Source organism: Lepisma saccharinum, chromosome 5 (genome assembly GCF_977018435.1).
Source record: "Lepisma saccharinum chromosome 5, izLepSacc3.1, whole genome shotgun sequence".
NCBI classification, from domain to species: Eukaryota; Metazoa; Arthropoda; class Insecta; order Zygentoma; family Lepismatidae; genus Lepisma; species Lepisma saccharinum.
The window spans coordinates 3,191-24,603 of record NC_139233.1 but is presented as its reverse complement, the minus strand read 5'-3'; the positions used below and the strand labels follow the sequence as shown (position 1 = coordinate 24,603).

At 40.1% G+C, this 21,413-nt stretch overlaps 1 protein-coding gene across 4 annotated transcripts in view; it reads right to left on the bottom strand.

Moving 5' to 3' along the window:
- The window catches only part of LOC145987587 (b(0,+)-type amino acid transporter 1-like), a 38,730-nt gene extending 26,813 nt beyond the window's left edge, over window positions 1–11,917 (bottom strand). Inside the window, exon 1 of one of the 4 annotated variants that reach the window (XM_083121938.1) lies at window positions 11,759–11,917. In XM_083121938.1, coding sequence (XP_082978064.1) covers window positions 11,759–11,819 — 61 coding nt within the window. In that variant the 5' untranslated portion in view covers window positions 11,820–11,917. Of the gene's footprint in view, window positions 1–2,710; window positions 2,862–5,523; window positions 5,668–8,365; window positions 8,442–11,758 lie in introns of those variants that run through there. The other 3 variants (XM_083121939.1, XM_083121941.1, XM_083121940.1) reach the window with 3 other exon arrangements.
- Window positions 11,918–21,413: the final 9,496 nt, after the last annotated feature.

The following is a 21,413-nucleotide window of genomic DNA, read 5'->3' as shown; positions in this document are numbered from 1 at the left end:
CGAACATTCAACCCCCCAGATGGTGTATAGTCCACGCGTTTACTTCGTTAACGTCCAAGAACTGTAGGAAGCCGCCGCCACGAACGTGGGTGGGGTTAAACAGCGGGCAAGTAGTTTTCGTCCAAACACACTCAACCTTCAGCCAATGGGCAGCTGTCATTCTGTTCGTCTACTCCACGTGGAGTGTCAGTCCCATGACTGCGGAAACGCTGTTGGCGTACTTTGCAACTTCAATGTGGAGAGGGGTGTAAGGGGTACCTTCCACGTAGGCGCCCAATAGTCAACCTCACTTCCACGTAGTACACCCTGGACTGAAGACTAACGAGGCTCTGGCGACTGGCACTATGGCCAGTATAATTTTGTGTGTTTTGTCCTTATTTGCCTCAGCTTTTAACGAAAGTCAGAAGATTTTAATATTTTATGATTTTAGTTATGCAACGTTAGAGTTGTTATGTGTAACGATAAGGGGCTGCTCACCGTATAATGTGACGGGTGCAAAATAGCCTTAGTGCTGACGCACCCAAAATTTTAAATTCAAATCAAAATTCAATGTGTAGACCGTGGTAAGGTGCTAGTGCGGGGGAGGGACAAGGTGGCGTAGAGCAGATGTGTGGCAACACTGCGCGTTGAATGTGATTGTTGCAGTTGATGGGCGCGTTCGGTGGACTCCAAAGCCAGCCGGCAGTTAACGAAGCTAGCGTGTCGACTATAACGATAACGCTGTCGTCTTGTAGTCGAGGAGTCCCGAGTTCGATACCTGGTGGATGCATGCTGCACAGTGGTTCGATTGCTCTATTTAAACGTAAAGCGAACTTAAAACAAACTTTTGTCAAACCTATCCCTCTTTTGTTAAGGTAGATCATCAAACGACACTTAAGGGAATGAGGTGCAATTTTTGCACAAGTTGCACATTTCCTTGAGGATATTAGGATGCAAAGAGCAAGTTCTACTTGTAGGTTGTGGTTCTTTCCTCACATTGCAGTTTGTATGCGGATTTTTATTAAGCTAGGTAAAGCTTATTAAAACTATCATTAATAAAATGTATTCGACTCCCATGTATTTCGTTTGGAGTAGAAAACGCTCGCCACATAATTTTTAGTAATAGTTCTTCAACTTTCCTCTTTCCTTTCATAATTTTTGAAGTTAAGTTTCGTGTTCATAGTGGCATATGTTGGTTCGGATCCCACTTTAAGCTGTAGGTCCACTTCTGTTTAGCCTTTCTGTGCGTAAAGTGCGTTGATCTCCCCTTTCCTCCGGTTTCGCGAAAGCATTTTTCTTGCCAGAAGTGATTATTTTTTTCTGGACATCTTCCAGGTAGGTTCAGAGATTTTTCGAGAGCTACTGTCACTCATCTTTAAGGACTTGCTGAAAGGATTGAAGATGAGCGTGACGTCAGCATTCCGAAGTTCGGAAGCCTTGGAAAAATCTCTCCTTGTCTCGTGTGTGATATCTGTCTCGTTCTTGTTCCCTTGGCTTGGAAAGCCTTTCTCTGTCTTGTCTCGAAATATTAAGTAACACTATGTACAGCGTGTTATTGAGGCGCATTGTTTTGACACTGCGGACCCTCGAAAAATAGAATTTCACCCTAAATGTACTTATGCATAACCATGCCGAAAAGGTCCTCAGTTGTCACAGTTCGTCGATAAAACTTAATGTAGGAGTCATCTAAAAAAAGAAAAATCAAGTGTGTTTGTGTAAGACTACTGGGAGTCTTAATTTGTGCAACAATAACGGGGAAACCCCCGAATGTATCCAAACCTCCACCCGCATACATTCGAGGGTATGCGCATGTCCCAGAGCCTCTGAAATAAACTGGGACGGCAGTTGCTCGTTTTACGGTTCCCCCAGTATTGTTGCTCATTACCTCTTTATTGGAAATTGAATTACATACAGATACAGTACATACATATATAACATACATAAAATAAAACATACAATGCATTTGATACTTACTTAGGCTCTAGTTACAGTACAAGCACACGTTTAGTTATTGTTGTTTGTTTATGATTGGTAGTTGAAATATTGTTTCCAAATAAACTGTTCGTGTGTCTTGTGCTTGAGTTCCGGATTCCGGAATCCCGGAGTCTGTTAAGGGTGCATTTATATCAGTGTCAAGACAAACCGCCAGGGACAGACTGCAATTAGATGAAGACTATTCGTGAGTTTATACTTGTTGGGAATTGCTCACCCCAGAGGCTGGGTGTTCTTTTCCCCGGCGACTGGTCTTGATCTTCCGGAATATTAATTGAATTTCCTGTCGATGTAAGAGAGCCGAAATTACTACACTTCAGCCTGTAAGGACGATGATTCAACTGGGAACGAGTCGGACCCTGTGACCGAGTGGTTAGCACATCGCGCTGCGACGCCAAGGGTCCCGGGTTCGAATCCCGCCCGGGCTCGGTTGTTTGTGAATGTCCATTCATCAATTTCATCATTTCATCACTCATCCCCATCTTCGCAAATTAGCCAAGTGGCACAAAACGCGAAGTAAAATAAACTCAATCAATCAATCAATCAAAACCGCACGAAATCGCCTAAGTTGAGTCAGATGGCGGTGTTTTGATGTTCCTTTATTGGCTGCCTTTGCAACTGGCAAAGGAACGAATCGGGAATGTGTTCGGCTTACAGTTGCAAGTACCGAAAATCGGTCCCTCCGATCTTTTTTAATAAGAACTTCATATAATCGTAATCAAATTATGCTCTGGCTTACCTTAAAAAGAAATTCTCAACCTGGTTCAGTCCGACCCATATTTTTTCCCACGCTGGTCGTTTCAAAGTTGTCACAATACTGCTTTAACCTAGAATCACGCTCGTCACCAACAACGTTAATATTTGCCATAAAGTCTGTTTCCTATCAGCGAAGCCAACCCAGCGAGGTACTTCAGCTAGGAGAAACTCGTTCACGATTATAAACCTGCGATAACAAAACCAGTCGAACGGAAACTGCAGGATAATGGGAAAACGCAACGCCTAATACTTTATACTTTGCAAAGTTACGGATGTGAATTTTCTGTCATTCTAGCATACACTTCATCAGTCGCGGCTACATTCGAGTACAATAACAGACGAACCACGTGTTAACCGAAATTAAGCCAGTTTTGATCAACTGATTCTTTCATTTTCTCATTTCCGGTAACCCCTTTCTAGCTTCCTTTTATTCTCACTCTTTCAGACCGAAGCGACACGGGTAGCTACAGTCTGTAAAAAGGCATTCACTGCACATGCGCGACCACCGGACCGAGGCGACACGATGCACGATATCAATAAAATGGCCCAGTCCGAGCGACACGTGCAACTTGCTTGTCGCTTCGATACGAAAGGTCGCATTTATTTCTGAAGATTGATTTCGAAGTTCCCTATTATTAGTGCAGTCAAAATAGGAAAAATAAAGGTACTAATTCATAAGCTGAAATTTGGTATGTAGCGTCTTCATAGCATTAATAACAACATACCAAAAGTCCCCGGCAATCACCCGTACGCTAAGTCCACTATATTGGAAAATGGCGGACAGTGAAAGTTTTTTCGAAATAAGGGAATTATAATTCACAGCAAGCTGAAATTTGGTGCATAGCTTCATTATAACATTAAAAATAACATATCAAAAATCCCTGGTGATCGCCCATACGCTACGTTCGCCATATTTAAAAATGGCGAACAATGAAAGTTTTCACGAAATAGGGATCTATAATTCATAACAAGCTGAAATTTGGTGCATAGCTTCTTTATAATATTAATAATAATATATCAAAATTCCCCGGCGATTCCCTTACTTCTTGAAAACTTTCACTGTCCGCCATTTTCCAATATGGTGGACTTAGCGTACGGGTGATCGCCGGGGACTTCTGGTATGTTGTTATTAATGCTATAAAGACCCTACATACCAAATTTCAGCTTGTTATGAATTAGTTCCTTTATTTCGAAAAAAATCGCCTAAAGTGACGGCACTATATGTCCTCTCAATTTGTGTTTACTTCCTCTCTCTTCTTTTTCTATCCTTTTCCTTCCCGTTTTCTGTTCCATTTTCTTTTTCTCTTTCCCTTTTCTTTGTCTTTTCCCTGCCTCTCTCGCTTCTCTATCTTTGTTCCTTTCTCCTTCTCTCTGTGTATCTCACTTCTTCATTTCTCTTCTTCTTTCCTCTTTTTATTCCTTTCATTCTCTATCGTTCCTTTCCTGTCCTCCTTTCTTCTTTAAAATATTTCATTCTTCTGATGACACCAAGGGCGTCCGCAGGATCTTTTCTCAGAGGGGGGCAGGGTCATAGAAACTTTTTAAAATTATTATTATTATTGCTATTATTACTGCTTTTACTGTTGCTACTATTTTTGTTACTAGTACTACTACTTGTTTCTTTTAAAAATTACATTTATTGGTAATTTTCATATTCGGTATATATCTATATATAATTTGCATAGCTGTATACTGACAAAAAGCTGTTTTTTATAGTTAATCAGTGTAAAATAGACTGCAAGCTTAAATGTAACTTTACTTCAAATAATAATAATAGTTGCTGTAACTTACCGCCTGTACGTCACAGAAAACAATACTTTTTGTTATAAAATATCACTACAATTTCACCATTCGAATTACATTAACTCTTTCCAAAAATCTCAGGGGAACAAGCCCCCCCCCGGCCCCTCTGCGGGCGTCCTTGGATGACACGTAAAGATAACGAAATCCCGCTTCGTAACAATGTTTTGATTTCGCTCCTCCCTCCCTTGGGAAACTTTGTGCGGTCGCCCATGGCTATTTCATATATAGCTGGTTCAGTTAAGTAGGTTATGACTGGAACTAAACGAAATTACTACAAACAGAGCCGTTTAGTTCATTGAACGAAATGAAAACAAGTGAACAATGAAAAGTTCTCTATTCCGGAACAAATCTGATTTATTGTTCAAGTCCAGGATACAAACAAACACGATGACATTTCTTAATTTTATTCATTTGCTAGGGAGGGCTTGTACTGAACGGTAGATCCTGAGAATCAAATATCCTAATTTCTACTTCTTAGCGGCAGCCAAGGTTAATACGGTACATAAACTTTTGTATAATGAAAATATAACACCCGATAGCTAGTTGCCTAGTTATAAATCAGCTTTCCTTGCAAAAAAGTTGGATAGGTAAAAATATTGGAAATTACAAGCCAAACGAAGAAGTAATATTCAATGTGTAGATCGCCATATTCAGTCATTTCAAAATAACAAAAAACTGAGGTTTAATAATCGGAACAAAGCATTAACGAAGCACACGTATACGTATATAATACGTATATAGAAACATGTAGCGTGTAAATGAAAGCAAATGTAATTCATTAAAAGGGTAAAATATACCATGTAAAAATAACTTTGTGTGAAAGAAAAAAATACACTTCCTGATGAACGCGAAAATAACGTTAACTAAAGATAACGCAAGGCTTTTATGTATGCATCAATTTTTAAATGAACACGTTTAATATCTATACTTCTAATAACCTTGTTTAATATCACAATATAAAAAACATAGGAAGTAAACATTTTAGCTACTCACTGTATTAGATCCAATTAGCTAAGTAGTGCGACACTATTAACTTCTGTGGTTTCTGCAGAAAATCCTTCTAAGTAATGAAGTTTATTCCATTCTGCCCAGATACAAAAGGCTCGTTCGCCAATGTCATTGTCTTTTCCGGACGCCACTGCAAGGGGAAATACTACGTCATTCGATGCGAAAAGGGCAGTTTCAGTCCATTGGTTCTTGTAAATTACTCGCTTTCACAGTTATGGAGTTATGGGGGAGACTGCGGCACATTTGAACACTACCAATTTTATTGTTTCATTTCAGTCAAAATTGTTTTGTTACATTTTAATTGAAAAATAAACAAAACAGTCTTCCAGTATATACATAATTTTTACACACGAAAATCAAAGTTTTTCCAAGTGAAATGCATTAACAAAACATCGGTAATATGTTCAAATCTGCCCCATGCAAGGGGTGGCATTTGAACAGACATGGGACACTTTTGAATAATGTCTTGTTTTATTAATCTTATTTCAAACCAAATGTTTAACATTATATACGTACTAATAGTCCTCCTCCGTGGCCATGCGGTCTAAGGCGCTGTTTTTTGGACTCCGACTGCGGGACGACATTTTGGTTCAGTCTCTGGGTTTTCGGCCTGTGCATAGGACCGGTGGCAACCCACCATCGCGAGGAAATTGGGGAGCTATAAGTGAGTAGCGTAACCCGGTTCTCGGAAATCTCCTATAACGGCTGGGGGTTCGACGTGCTGACCCCACGTCACCCCATTACCGGTTGAAGATTTCCACACCTCTAGGTAGGATTGTGGGAGGGAGACTGGCAGTCGGGAGATAGGCCAAGGCCCTTCAAGGGCTGTCGAGCCACGGGTTATTAGTTATTTATTTTTAATATAGTACTAATATTTTACATGATCTTAGCTTTGTGTCTGCGTTCTATTTCTTTGATGAAATCTGGGTGAGGGGAAGGCAGATGACCCTCATGAACAATTCCTGGATACACACGTGGCTGTGAAATTTATCGTGTAAATCGACGTATTAGGCCAATATGCCGGTGATATTTTATTGTCATTATAACAGTTTATATTCATCGCCGCAACACAATTTTGTTTGTGTGCAGAGATCCCCACTCTATGGACTTTTGGTTGTTTCGCGCGCAAAATGGCGAATGGAATTGGCTTCAGACGATGCCAGAATGCCCTTCGGTATCGTCGAGATTCCAGTTCCTTTCATTTAGCATATTTGGCAACAGTGAATAGATTTGTTTACACTTTCATAATAACAACAGCGATAAGTTGTTCGTGCAATTTCTCTTTATTACAAAGTGTTCTCTGATATTACGAAATATCTTTTCCCTCAGCCTGTGCTAACTGGGACTGACAAATAACCGGGCACACTGACTGCAGTTTTATCTTAGGTCATGCTGCTTCTTAACCTCCACGAGGCACTTGACAACCGCATCTGTGTTATTTTCTTGTTATATTCGCTCGCCACCGTTTTTCCATGGAACGACACATGTTACAGTGTAATTGTGATTCTAATGTGTTGTACATTTCTTACTTTACGTCGCTTTTCTGTTTCTTTAGTCTAATCGCGACGATGAGGATGAAATCGACAAAGGGATGCCAGTGGCGAGGTTGTGAGTCGACACTCGATGCAATCTAGCATGTTCTTCTTAGCTCTTTTTTATAATAGCGACAATATTTTAGCATCCAATGTTAATTGGCTGGTGCAGGGCCGCCCAAACTACGGTCCGTCGTGGCTTTTCAACTTGCCCGCCTTAGTACTTATAACACTGAAATTAATGTGTTTTGCATTAGCACCACCTTTAAGATAAGTACGTATGACCCACGACCAATGGGCGAGCACGTACTGACACTGCATGTAAAAGGTTTTGGCGTCCCACTATTTCAATTGATACAAGTCGGAGAAGCACTAGACAATGGATAATGTCCAATTAACATTGCCTGCTAATAAAGAACGATTGAGGGAATAAGAGTACAGTATGACCATCTTTCCCCGTATCAGACGTTCTTTTTAGAAAGCTGACAATTGGGGTGCAACCCCTTGATTCAATGTTAATCTCAAGTATGCAGTTTTTGCTACGTACAACATGAGACGGGTACCTTTTCTTTCGAAGAAAAGCTGCCACAGCTGGAAGGGAAGTTCAGTGAACAGCTGAGGTATCCTGCTTCTTAGAAGAAGCCCATGTATTAATACAATAAGGGCAACAAATCTCTTTTCATTGTCGACTGCTGAAAGATTTGTAACCTTCCATTACGGCCCATTGCCCTTGGGTACGATATTACTTTTCTTACTGGTAAAGACGGCAGGTGCTTTGCAGTCACCCCCAGCAAAATTACCTATGTAATTGGTAGTCTTTTATAATGGCCAGCCGTCGAATTCCATTGGTTCCAGATGATTATATAAATAGCAATTTCTCAGAAATTTCGAGAACAGATTTTTTCCGAGAAGGCTCTATACGACTCTATAAATCCCTAGATGTCAGATCACAGGGAATGTCAAAATACTTCCTGCGTTTCGTACTAAACGTGCCTAAAATGGAGGTGTCTGCAGTTATCACTGGCCCTGTAACGCCCTCTGTGATGTCGTAGTGTTAACGCTGTCGCCGTGAAATCAAGAAGTCCCAGATTCGATACACAGACACAGTGTCTCGGACGGATCCCGCTTGAAACTCAATCCCGATTAAGCTACCTGTGCATAAAGTGGACTTAAACTTTGACATTGTAACGGGCACACGTGTTTATGCAATCATAGTAACCGCATTGTGCACAACTAAGATCTGTGAACTGAAAACAACAAACATTCCGTCGAAAGTAAAGTTGCGAACTACTTACTGCGTGTAAGAAGGCTTTCATCGGCGCCATCTTGCTTGGTACGAGGACGATGAATGAACATGGCAAATTTGGAAGAAGGAACCAGCGCGCATTCGCTTCAATGTTAGGGATCGATTCGTACTCATGCGAGTGCTGCACGGAAAACGAGGAGTCGGCATTCGTTTGTAATCTGAGTTAGCACCGTCACGGTCACTTAGGACTATTTATGAAAGGAAGGCAACATGCTCGTAGAAGTAATAAATACAGTGAAACCCCGATTTTACGTTCTGGATTGTATATTTCCTTTACACGTTTAACGTTCCTGGTCTCGATCGTGTCATAAAACGTTAAAAGTTTTCCTAGATTGTACATTTTTTTGTATTAAAGTTCTTTAATTATAGCCCTATGAAAAACGTATAATCGAGGTTCCACTGTATATCTCTTCCGCGATTAAATTGCGGCAAATGTACAAACACAGATTTCGAATCTTTCAAAACAAGGTTGATTCACTTTTTGTGCATGAATTGACACAGCTAAACGTGGAATTTTAGTTTATTTCAATGAACGTGTGTAGTCTTCTCAAATGGTGCATTTCTTAGTGCATAACACGAAACAACAGCTTATAAAAGCACTTTTTGATGCATTTCTCTATGCAGTTTATGCACATTAATTTGTTACTGAAGACAAGTGACATATTTTGGGTTGTGTGTTTATATGCCAAGGTTTTGCTATGATATTCAGTAATAGGAACCTGAGGGCAAGGGCGCCCGCAGTACTTTTCTCAGGGGGGGGGGGAGTCACAAACTTTTATTATTATTATTATTATTACTGATACTACTACTACTTATGTTTTTTAAATTACATACATTTGTAATTCCCATATTCTGTATATTTATAGGCAATTTGCATAACTGTATACTTAGCATTAATTCATGGACAAAAAGCTATTTTTATAGTTAGATCAGTGTAAAATAGACTCTAAGCTTAAATGTAACCCTGCTTCAAATAATAATAATAATAATAGTTGCTGTAACTTACGGCCTGTAAGTCACAGAAAACAATACTTTTTGTTAGAAAATATATCTACAATTTCATCATTCGAATTACATTAACAGTTTCCAGAAATCTCAGGTGCCCATGCTTTAGGGTTTCTAACGCGATAAGCTAACCACGTTGCCATTGAGAAATTTAGCCTGAGCAATAAATATGCTATTTGAAATATACATATTTGCGCCATATTTTACGAGTTTACACTCCATGAAAATTCTTGTCTCTAGTTTAACGTCAGCTTGCCGTTGTCTCAAATGCAATACTAGATGAACGGATACAAAAAATCTAGACAATACATATAATTTATGGCAAAAAATTGCAGTCTAGACAGTTTTTATCAAGAAGTGGGTAAGAGGTGTGTGTGTGAGTGTGTGCATATATACAGACACATGTGTGATAGAGCTCTTAACTAGCGAGGTTCAGTGTTCCCCCTAACCACGGATGGCCTCACAAAAACCAATAAATCTACTTTGATGTTGTAAGGCGTGTGTGCGTGAGACTCGACAGATTGGTGGTTTCGGGGAACCACGTTAGAATACACACACACGCACCTTTACACCGAGAAACCGAATCACTTTCCTTGGGTCCCCAGAAGAAATTAGAGCGGTTTGCTTATGTGACGTGATGTTAAGTAAATCCAGCATGTTTCTCTCCATATACGCAAGTAGACCTGTGTGTGTCGGAAACGTGAATGAAGAAATAGTGAATATCAGGCTCCATGTACGTGAGAGGAGACAATATTTGAGTTTACCCAGGAGCAGCAGATAAAACGATGACCTTTCTGGTAGAGCGTTTGTTTGGAGAAGCGGCAGAACAAAACAACTTGACATGGAAACACACATCTTAGTCTGGGCGCAGGTCCCCTACGTGTTGGGCAACCGATAAGATGATGATTACAACCAGAGTTCAGACAACAATTCCAGCCAGGGTCAGATGCAGATTTTTAAAACTTAAATCCTTAAACATTTCCTTGTTGCACCATCAGGCTTTCCGACAAACAACAACTCCGTAATCTTCAAGTTGAATTCCGATATTCTTTTCCTCTCCATACCAAATGCAGAACTCTAGCTATAAGGGGTGAGCATGAACCCGGGGGTGGGGAACGCCATGCAGTGTTTAGGAGGGGGTCGTAGAGCCCGACACGGCAGTCTCTGCCGCGGCGCAGATCCCAATGGGATGGAAAAATAATACATTTTTCACTTTATTTGAAATCTCACAAATAATGAATCACTATGAAGAAGTCTTCTTTGCATCATTTTGGGCAATTTTACGCATGTGTTAGTCCATATTTTAGTCCATATGTATGTACATATAAAGCCACTTGTTAGGTCATATTAATCCCAGCCCTGGTTATAATGCACGTCGTTTAAAAGTCAACGTTAGATAGAGATCTCTAATTTCTTTGTTCTACATAACAGCTGTGCCTCGGCGCACTGTAGCCTCCTCGATGGCGCAGTGGAAGCGTCGCCGCCTTGTAATGAAGGGGTCCCGGGTTCGATACCCGGTGGAGCCACAAGTGGTTCGGATCCCACTTTAAACTGTAGGTCCAGTCCCGATTAGCCTTACTGAGCATAAAGTGGACTTAAAACACCAAATTAATGAATCAATCAATCGGCGCACTGTAGCGATTTTTTATCTGTTCCATTAGCAACACTGGTTCTCGCGTTGTGTTACGCAGTGCGCGGCAGACTCGTGGGTCAGGCTCTAGAAAAAAGTTTTAATAAAAAGAAGGAAGATTACAGAATAAAATAGACAAGGAGATAAAGAAAACTAGTGTGAGAAAAAGAAAGCAACTAAGGTAAATAAATGTCAAGAAGAGAGGGAGAGAAGAAATAAATAGGTCAGATAAAGAGAGAATAATATAAAACTAAACCAGCGAGAGAGGGAGAGAACAAGAAAAGGAAAATAAAGAACGAAACGACAGAGAGAAAATTGAAATAAACTAACGCCAGAGAGAATGGAAAAGAAAGAAGAGAGAAATAGAACTAAGGAAACGAGAGATACGGAGAACGGAAAAGAAATAAGATAATTTATAGTTTGTTTAACATTAAGCCATCTCCGCAACTCTGATATATGAAACTTCAATGAACATATCAAGTGACAAAAAAGCCTCGCGATAACAACGTTAATACGTCACTGCACAACCGCCTCAGGATACAACTAATGATGCAGGCTTACGTCGTTTGTGCCGAGAAGTGGTTAATCGGGACTGGACCTACAGTTTAAAGTGGATTCGTGACCCCTTTATTACAGATGTGCAGCTTTGGTTACTACGGGAAGCCCGGTTACTCGTGTATGATTCGAATTTTTTAACCATTTATGAAAATGAACGTTACAACTAGAACTTGCACATGAACATCTTACCTGCAATTTTCCTCATAAGCCAGAATTGCCACGGATTGGACTTTTGTGTTCCGGAACCCATTCCCACAGAACATTAAGCACGAAGTACCCGTGGAGAGATTTGGTTTTCAAAGACATCCGGCGCTTTAAACGAACTTCACCGTGAAAATCGCCACTCGCTCCCACGTATGCAAAGATCGACTCCTGGCATAATGAACAGGTGTCTCGATAAACTTCCCTTCTGCAGTTAATCTCGTATGCGTTTCTGCGTCAAACAAAAAGACACCAATTGCCGTGCTGATAACACGGTGCCCTTGAAGTCATCTGTCAGCTACGAGATTTCTGGTAGGATAATTCGTAGCGGTAGCCGGACAATTGCGATGAACACAGAAGTGAAAGATCGGGTGGACAATTGCCATGACAACAGTTAGAAGTGAAAGGGGGGTGGACAATTGCGATGACATTTTAAATCAGGGTTGTTCAAGGTCCAGGAATTTTAAATAAACAGAATTCCGGTCCAGGAGCGAAAATCAGCAAGCGTATCTGTAAAGTATTCAATTCGGTCCAGAAACCTTTTTAGCAGATCATATCAATTTCAATACGGTCCAGGAACCTATTTTGAGACTGAATTTAAATTCGGTCCAGGAACTTTTTCCGGCTCAATTTAAATACAGTCCGTGAACCTTTTTTCCGGATCAATTTAAAAACGACCCAGGAACCTTTTTTCAATGAAACAAAACGCAACTTGACTCGAATTTAAATTGTGCGAGAGAAAAAAAGGTTTTGCTCTGTTACGGAACCAAATAGAACCCATTAGAATATATGAATTTCGGAATCCTTAATAACCCCAGGGTTGTTAATTTCCAGGAATTGTAAATAAATTTAATTCCGGTCCGGAAGAGAAAATCAGCAAGTGTAAATGAGTTCTAGGCCGTAATGAACCTTTTTATGTATAAAGTATTTCAATTCGATCCAGGAACCTTTTTTCAATGAATCAATACGCAACTTGGACCGAATTTAAATTGTGTGAGAAGGGAAGGTTCCGCTTCTGCAGCGGAATCCAATAGAACCCATTTGAATTTATGGGTTGCTGGACCTTTAACAACCCTGTTTTAAATCTTCTATCAAATTGAAGGGTGACGTAACCCGGTACAATTCCTCTTACAAGATAATTATGTGAAATATTGATATTTTCAGCTGGTAATTTGGTTCAATCAAGTTTCTGAATATGGGCTAGAGCCAACAGACACCCTTTGATTGATTGTTTTGGTGTTTTAAGTCCACTTTATGGACTGGACCTACAGTTTAAAGTGGGATCCGAACCACTATGTGCCTCCCGGGACCCCTTGGTTACAAGGCTACGACGGTACCACTGCGCTATCCGGGAGGCCCTAGGCACCCTTTGAAGTAACCCGTTTCCTCGTATGTGCGAATTCACTTTCCAACTCTCTTGTGAATTTTCCTTTTCTGCCCTGGATTAGGTTCCATCCGCATGTACTTGATGTTGGTGTCTTCTGCTTGGCTCTTGAGGCAGGCCAGAACATCATGAATTTTTAGATGCGGTCTTCCAAGCCACCTATTTATTTTCTTGTTGCAAACTTCTACGGCATTATTAGTTCTGTGGCGCCTTTGGTTAGGTTAGGTTAGGTCTTGATCGCCGTAATTGTTCTACCATTAAGTTGTAAAATGACCTTCACCGTGAAAATCATAGCAACTATCCGTGATTTTGGCTTCATCGCAATTGTCCTAGATTCTTCGTAGCACAGGCTTCATCAATGAAGGCGGCTGTGGGCAATTTCAGTCTTTCAGATATTCCAGGCTCATATCGAAACGTAATAGACAATTTTGTGTGCAAGTACCGATTATGGACAGCGGGAGAATATAGTATTTAGTAAAAGGCAGCGGCGTATTTAATATTTCATTTCGGGGCGAAGTTCTTTTTTTCAATCGCATCGCAGTTTCATCTTGACAACCGGTGCTGCTCATAAACTTGCAGAACGATTATCAATGCAAATAATATTGCTGTAATTAAAGTTAATCGTTATATTTAAAACATATACAGTACAGGCGCTGGAAATCTCACCACTTCCATCACCATTTGAGTACTTATTGATTTTCGTTGCTGTGCTTACAATAATATTTCTTCTTTTTCATTTTTAGATACAAAGTATTTTATACAGCGCGATAAGAGCAATATAACAATAAAAACAAACATGCATAAGTAAAAGCAACATTAATAACATAAATAACATTAACAGTTTGAGAATTTGGACAGTCTCAACCTTCTGATATTTATACTTAAAAGTGAAGTGCCTTACTATAGTTTAGTTTAATTTACAAGAATTTCTAACTTCTTTTAAAAGCTTTTGCATCAATGGATGTTTTTATTTCCTTCTTCTCGGTGTATTAGGACCAGTTTGGCGAAGTTTTATAGTTTGTATGAATATGGTGAAAAATTGAGCTCATGGTGCACATTTTATATATTTAACGAATACAGTTTGCACATTTTGCTAAAGACAAATTCATCACAAAATTAAAATTTATTTAACTTTTCTCACAGAACTTTATTTACTATATTTAGAATACTTACTAAAAATACATGTTTCTAGAAGGTCATATTTTGTCATGTTAAGCCAGGGTTGGCAAAATTTGTGTGTTTATAAAAAAAAAACAGTTTTTTGTTTTAAACATGTTTTGAACGTTTTAAACAAGAACCGAAAAAAACATGTTTTAAACAAATAAAACGTTCAAAACAATGCCAAGAAGACTTATTTTGTAAGAATAATGATTAATAAGGAATCTGTTAATAATCCAAGGAAGGACAATGTTCCTAATAAAGTAAACGCCTGACTAACTTCTTAAAATACTTAATTTTTGTTAATCTTAAAAGTTAAATCTCGTATGTAGGCTGTTCAAGAAGCTTCAACTAATGCACAGTTGCCAGGCCCCACTCTATCCACGTGCTAGCTACTCTGTTTTTCGGAATACATTTCTTCGTGAATGCAACAATATATTGACATTAACAACTGTGTGCGGTGTATTAAGTGAGGGACAAAACTTTTCATCCATATAGTATTCAATTTTTTTAAACACTTTTAGAAATAACATACTCGGGCGTTTTAAAGATTATACATCAACTGGTTATACATTTTCAGCCACTCAACAGATTTTTGTGCAGAATAAACAAAATGACACGGAAATACAAAGTTGCAAAACACGCAAATAACCACAAACTATCAAACATCAAGTATCAAAATGTGTTTTAAACATGCCAACCCTGTGTTAGGCACTCTACTCTCTTGCAGTCTCCTCCCCTGCCCACCCAAAGAGCTCCACGAGGAATTTTCAGCATAATTTAGAATAGCAAGGAGAGAGATAAAGGACGGGAGTAAAGTATATAAATTAAAAATAAATCGAAGCAAGAAAGATAAAAGAGGGAAAACGATAGGAATATTGAAACAAATGAAAGCATAGGGAGAAAAAGAAATAGGCAGAGGAATACATAAAAGCAGAGACGATACTAAGAAAGAAATAGAAATGAGAGAGGGAAAGAATAACAGGAAGGGAACAAAGAAGCTAGTTTGAGAAAGAGAGAAAAATGAAATAGAGAATCGGAGGAAGAAAATGAATGAGAGAGAGAGAGAGAGAGAGAGAGAAATAAAGAAGACGTAAAAGAGAGAAAGAAACAGCGAGAAAGGAAAAATGGAAGAGAAACAGAGAAAGGGAATCTAGAAGAAGCAGAGCTCTCCTGAAAATATCTCTAACCAGAAGGAAATTCTCTTGCGACGTCAAAATATGATTAATTCATTTAGTTTATTTTGTGTAACTTTTCTGCCACTTTTGGCTAATCGCGATGATGGCAATGAATGATGGACGACACAACAGGAGCCCCATATACGAGCTGAGTCCAGACGCCAAAGCCTCGTTAGTCTACAAAGAACCAGTCTTCCGAAAGGCTCCCTTTACACCCCATGACGTCATAATGTCGACGGACGTGTTCTACCTTCACTCCCGACGCCCATGAATGCAAACCTGTATTTTGACAATTGCATTCTTATGAAAAATCCTAAATCGAATTTTAGTTATTCCATTTACCCACTTACATACCATGCATTGCTACATTTGAACAGTAACACGCGTTCAATTTGACAAAGTAATAAAAGATCTGACACGAGACATGTTTCAACGAATGAAGATTCTTCGCTATACTCTGTCCCAGCTAACTGTGCAGCAGGCAAACGAAAACAAGTCTCTGCGCAAGCAGCGACGCGAGACGGCTCCACCAATGAACACGTGAGAGGGAACGGGATTGCGCGGAGGGGGAAAAGCGACTGCCTTCCCGGCAGCGTGTACTACTGCGCTCTGGCAACTCGATTTCCTTCGCTTCTCTGACGCTATGCGTGGCCTTGATCCACAGTTAGCTGGGACAGGGTATAGTTTACTAGTGTCAACCGACGGAAAGTTATCCGAGTACATTTCCATGCCTTGCGTTTTAATGTTTTTTTTTAAAGAATGGCTTCTGAACAATGATATCTGCAATTTCGATACGACATGCAGCAGCATGGATGTCCAATGGTGTATTTTCGTCCGTAGCAAAGGCCGTGGACAATCAAGTGCTTTCATTCCTGCACAAGCGAGTTCTTTAGATGACGATTAGACAGATTGAAGTCGATTAGCTCCACTTGTACCCTATCGTGCATTCGTGACAATATTTCAGCCGGGACAATTGAAATGGGACAGTCATGATGAATGTCGTTGCTGTGACAATGCCAAGGATTTTGCAAAAGGTATATTACCAAGTGCGTGCGCAAGTTGGGGGGGGGGGGGCGTATGTGTGGAGCTGCAGCCCTTCATTAGAGAGCTGCGGTAGCTCAATCGTTAGGGCGTCTGACTACCATGCGAGAGAAACACTGGAGGAGGGGGTTAAAGGCGGTCAGGAGCGTGGTGCTGATCACATCACCCCCAGCTTCGGCCGTGATCAAGAAAGTGTGTAGCCCTAACTTCACACCTTCTATACGCCTTCATGGCGTGGTGAAATGAACAGGGGAGTACTTTACGTTTTTCACTTTTTACTTTTGCCCTTCATTAAGAGTAATAGAAAAATTTAATTTTGAGTTTGGAGTTTTTGTTCTAAGTCCACTTTATGCACAGTAAGGCTAATCGGGACTGGACCTACACTTCAAAGTGCTGTCCAAACCACTATGTGCCTCCACCGGACCCGTTGATTTGAAGAAAAAAATAAGTTTATATATGTATGTATGTATGTATATGTATAAATACAACACATATATTTATAATCTTTTTTTAGTCAATATCTGGATCCCTATACCCCTCCCCCTTAACGTATTCTCTTGGTGACATACATTTAATAAACTCCTGGGCATTCTGACAATATCATTCGTCAATCTCTTCCTCCCTCCCCCTCTCACACACATATATACCGTTGGTCCAGTCGGAAGAACGTGACTGTCACGCAGGAAACCCGGGTTCAATTCCCGGGGTGGATGCTTAAACAATGGAGCATTTGCCAGAACAGGTTCTTCTATCTGAACTCCTTCGCTTCTTGCTTCAACAGAAACAACGAAGTTCTTTCTTTCTTTTTTATCGTGATACAAGGACATCAGCACCAGCTCGCCAAAAGTTCACGCTAAACATTTGATTTGACACTAATAGATAAGATGGTGACTGTTCTTAACTGGAACTGCTGCTCTATTTCAAAACAAAACTGGTTGGGTGCTTGATAATGTGTTTCACAATGGCAACATTCTTTCACGCGTAGGGAAATTGCGTTGAAGTGCATGCTACTCATTTGCAGAATTCATTACCGATAGTAATTTGGCTTATCCTACGTCGCTTTTTGACCTCTTTGGTTAATGGTGACCTGAGGATGAACGGTGGTGAAGTGGGTGATGGAGAAGTAAAATGCCTTTCTTGGGATTCGAACCTCGGACCTCTGCATTACGCTGCGCAATTAAGCAGGTGACAGTTGGTTTGATTTGGTTTTTGTTATTTAGCGTCGCTTTTCTGCCTTTTCTGACTACTCGCGACGATGAGGTTGAGTGATATGATGAATTTGATGAACGGACACTCAGGCCAGATCGTTATTCGAACCCACGACCCCTGACGTCGGGCATTCGTGAAGGAATCCTCCCTTCAAATCACCCTCACCGGCAATCGAACCTGGGTCCCCGTGTGGAAGTCAGACGTCCTACCGACTGTGAACTTCTAGCACAAACTTTTACAACCCCTTCACGACTGCTCAGGAAAAAAAAAACTTACTCTGTTCTAGAGATAGTGTTTGCATCTGGGAAATTAGTGTTGCCAACTCACAAAATCGCCCTGTTTCGGACGGACGAGAATTTGTGTTCCTCGAATTATTTTCTTTCAATTACCCTCATTTTAACAAAGGCAACTTTATATCACTTTCCTTGCATTTTTGGCTGGTCGAGAACGAGTAACAGATCAAACACACGATAAAACTGTGTTCGAATCCTCGACTCGGCATTACGATAATCTTGGAGGTCGGTTAGTGTGTAGTCGCGTTTTTGCCACTTTTGACTAATCTCTACGACGATGGCGCATGGCAACTAGGTGAAGTTGATGCACAGTTACTCAAAAAGACACACCTATCCATGCCGGGTCTCGAACTTGGACCGTCGGTGGAGAGATCGTGTGTCCAGCACTGAACACGCTCCGCCACCGAGACGACGATTAGTGTATAATTGAAACATGTGGATGATTATGATAATGTAAACGAGACCGTAGAAATAATTTTCTTCAACCTGTTCTTCAAGCTCATTTTCTCGCCGCTATGTCAATAATGTAATTCCAAGCTATGTTTTGAAGAGGGGAGGTCTCTTCTATTAATTGGCCACGGCCCATCTCACAAGTACAGTGCCTTGTATCACAAGCAAAAAAAAACCGTGCAGGCTCCCCTCCCCCACCCCTTGCTTTGTGACAAGTTATAACAATGGAGATTGGAACTAAAATTTATTTGTCAGCGTAGCCAACCGCACGGTCCTGATTGTACATGTACCGTAATTTCTTGTCCCAATCGGACGTACGAACGAAACGCTATACCGTATGCTAAACGCACGCTCCCGAACAGATATTTTAGTTCTATCGAAGAGAATGAGCAATATCGAAAACGGATATTCTGATTCTGTTACTGTCGACTAGAATCAGAAATTCATATCAACTTCAAAAAGTGCTAATAATGAAGTTCTCTGAACACACACACACACAAAACTTGAAAAAAAAAACAACTGAAATATTCCTAAGATAGAGAAGAAACTGTCGTTCTGAAAGCGGGTAACCATCGTTCGATTTCCTGGATGAGTGATTTTCCCAACAATATCCCTGTATGGAAGGGTTGGGGTTCACCCAGCTTTTAATAAATGGGTAACTGGGGACAGTTCTGAATGATTTCGGGCCCTACCCCCATGCGCCTTTACGGCATGTTGCAACAACTTTACCTTTACGTATATACAATGTGCGTGACTGTGTGATATATGAAGGTATTGTCCAGGAGACACATTTGACATGCGTGTAGGGATTTCACTCACTGAGGAGTTGGCAACTCTGAGTTCAACGTCACGTCCTCGGGTCGTTTTTCTCAGAAAAATAGTCCAGGAGAAAATTATGTAGCACATTGCATGTAAAGAGGAATCGGATTCGTTGATCACTTGTTTGGATGTTGGTGTTTTTTTTCGTCATTTTGATAACCTCTACCCTTTCATTGTATGTGAATTTTAAGCTAAGTTCATGACACTGATCATATATTGTTTATTTCTCTAATAAGAATCTCATGACTATCAATTTCCCTGATTTACTACTATTTCTATTTAATCCACTCACCTATAACCAATATGGCGTCATCTCATATCGAGTATCCTAATCGACCAACCTGCATGTATCTACCTGGGTTCGACTAGGACCTCCATGGCATCATTCGTTCTCATAGCCCCGATAATGAAGAGGTAGAAAAGCGACGTAACATAACCAAAATAGAAGTATAAAGGAGTAGCAAAAGTGACAATCAGTGCCGGATCTACAAATCTTGCCCCTCGCAAAATATTACCAAAGGCACACACACACATACACACACACACATATATATACGTATATATTACACATATATAATGTGTTTGTGTGTGTGTGTAATTCTTAATCTCATGTTGACAAAGTCACATACAAGAGCCTACAGGGTGATTCAAAAGTCCCCTAACACCCCCTATAAAAAGTTAAGTAGTTAGGCTGGGTACAATTGGTCATGGTAAAAACAGGCTAGCCTTGAGGGGAACCACATTGATGTGTTCCAAGCGGAAGTTCGCCATATTGAATTCAACTCAAAGTTTTTGAATGGGAAGGGGGCAGTGGCGTCTCGCCCCTTGGGGCTCCCGGGGCTTAGCCCCTAAAGAAAAACGGACGTATTCACGTAATTAACAATCACCATAATGCATAACTATCACACAGTCTTTTAAAAGGCGATTTTTACCCACGTAAATTCATCGTCTGTTGCAATGGATACGACAGCGCTCCTAGCGGCATTGATGTCAATTATCGTTTTCCGGGGCACGTCGCAAAGGAAGGCGTGGCCTACACCCACCTACGCTACAGTGAAGGTCACATGCTAGCAGAGAGAGGAGGGGAGAGTGCAATGGATTTGGGTGCTAATTCGGGGCTAGTTCCGTTGCGTCGCGTTCGATCTCGCGTGTTGTTGTGTAGTGTTTTGGTGGCTTTCATTCGCTATGTTTGAGTGAGTTTGGCAGGGTTGATGTTCGAACACAAATTGATGAAGGACATAGGCTGTCAATTACAAGACACAATGAATTTGTCCGGAAAAATAGTCATATATTAAATAGAATTATCGATTGCTTAAAATTCTGTAGTCGACATGAACTTGCTCTACGAGGACATAATGAAAGAGAACAATCTATAAACAGAGGCATCTTCCCAGATCTATTATCCCTTCATAGAAGAGGGAAAACTAAAGAGGGAACTTCGTGTTCCTTATTGTAGTGAAGAGTTGAAAAACATAAACTCTATCAGTAGATTGCATTCATTTTTTATGTACCTATTCAGAAACAGTAAAAATGACAAACATAGTTTTAATAACTCCAGTGGCAACAGCTGAATCTGAACGATGTTTCAGCACATTGAAGCGTATTAAAACCTGCTTAAGAAATGCAATGGGACAAGACAGACCAAATGCCTTGGCACTTGCTTACGATAAAGATAGAATACATTTCAAACATAGAGGGCTGCAACAAAAAAGTAATAACAAAATTTGCTGAGCAGAAGAACAGGAGTCAACTTTCGTAGAAAGGTATGTTTCACAACAATACCTGTTTCTTTTGTAATCATGTGAATTGTCATTATATTTTAAATTATTTAAAAAAATAAGTCCTGTTTTGTAGTTTAGAAGAAGATAAAAATACCCGTTTTTTTGTAACATGTAATTTGTCATTACATTTTAAATTCTTTAAAAAAAAGTAAGTCCAGTTTTGTAGTCTAGAAGAAAAAAATACCTATTTTTTGTAATTCATGTGAATTGTCATTATATTTTAAATTCTTTAAAAAATAAGCCCCGGCCAAATTTGAGGCCACGAGACGCCACTGGAAGGGGGTGATGTGTATAGGCGCCAATTTCTTCAGAGCTGAGTAAAGCATAAAT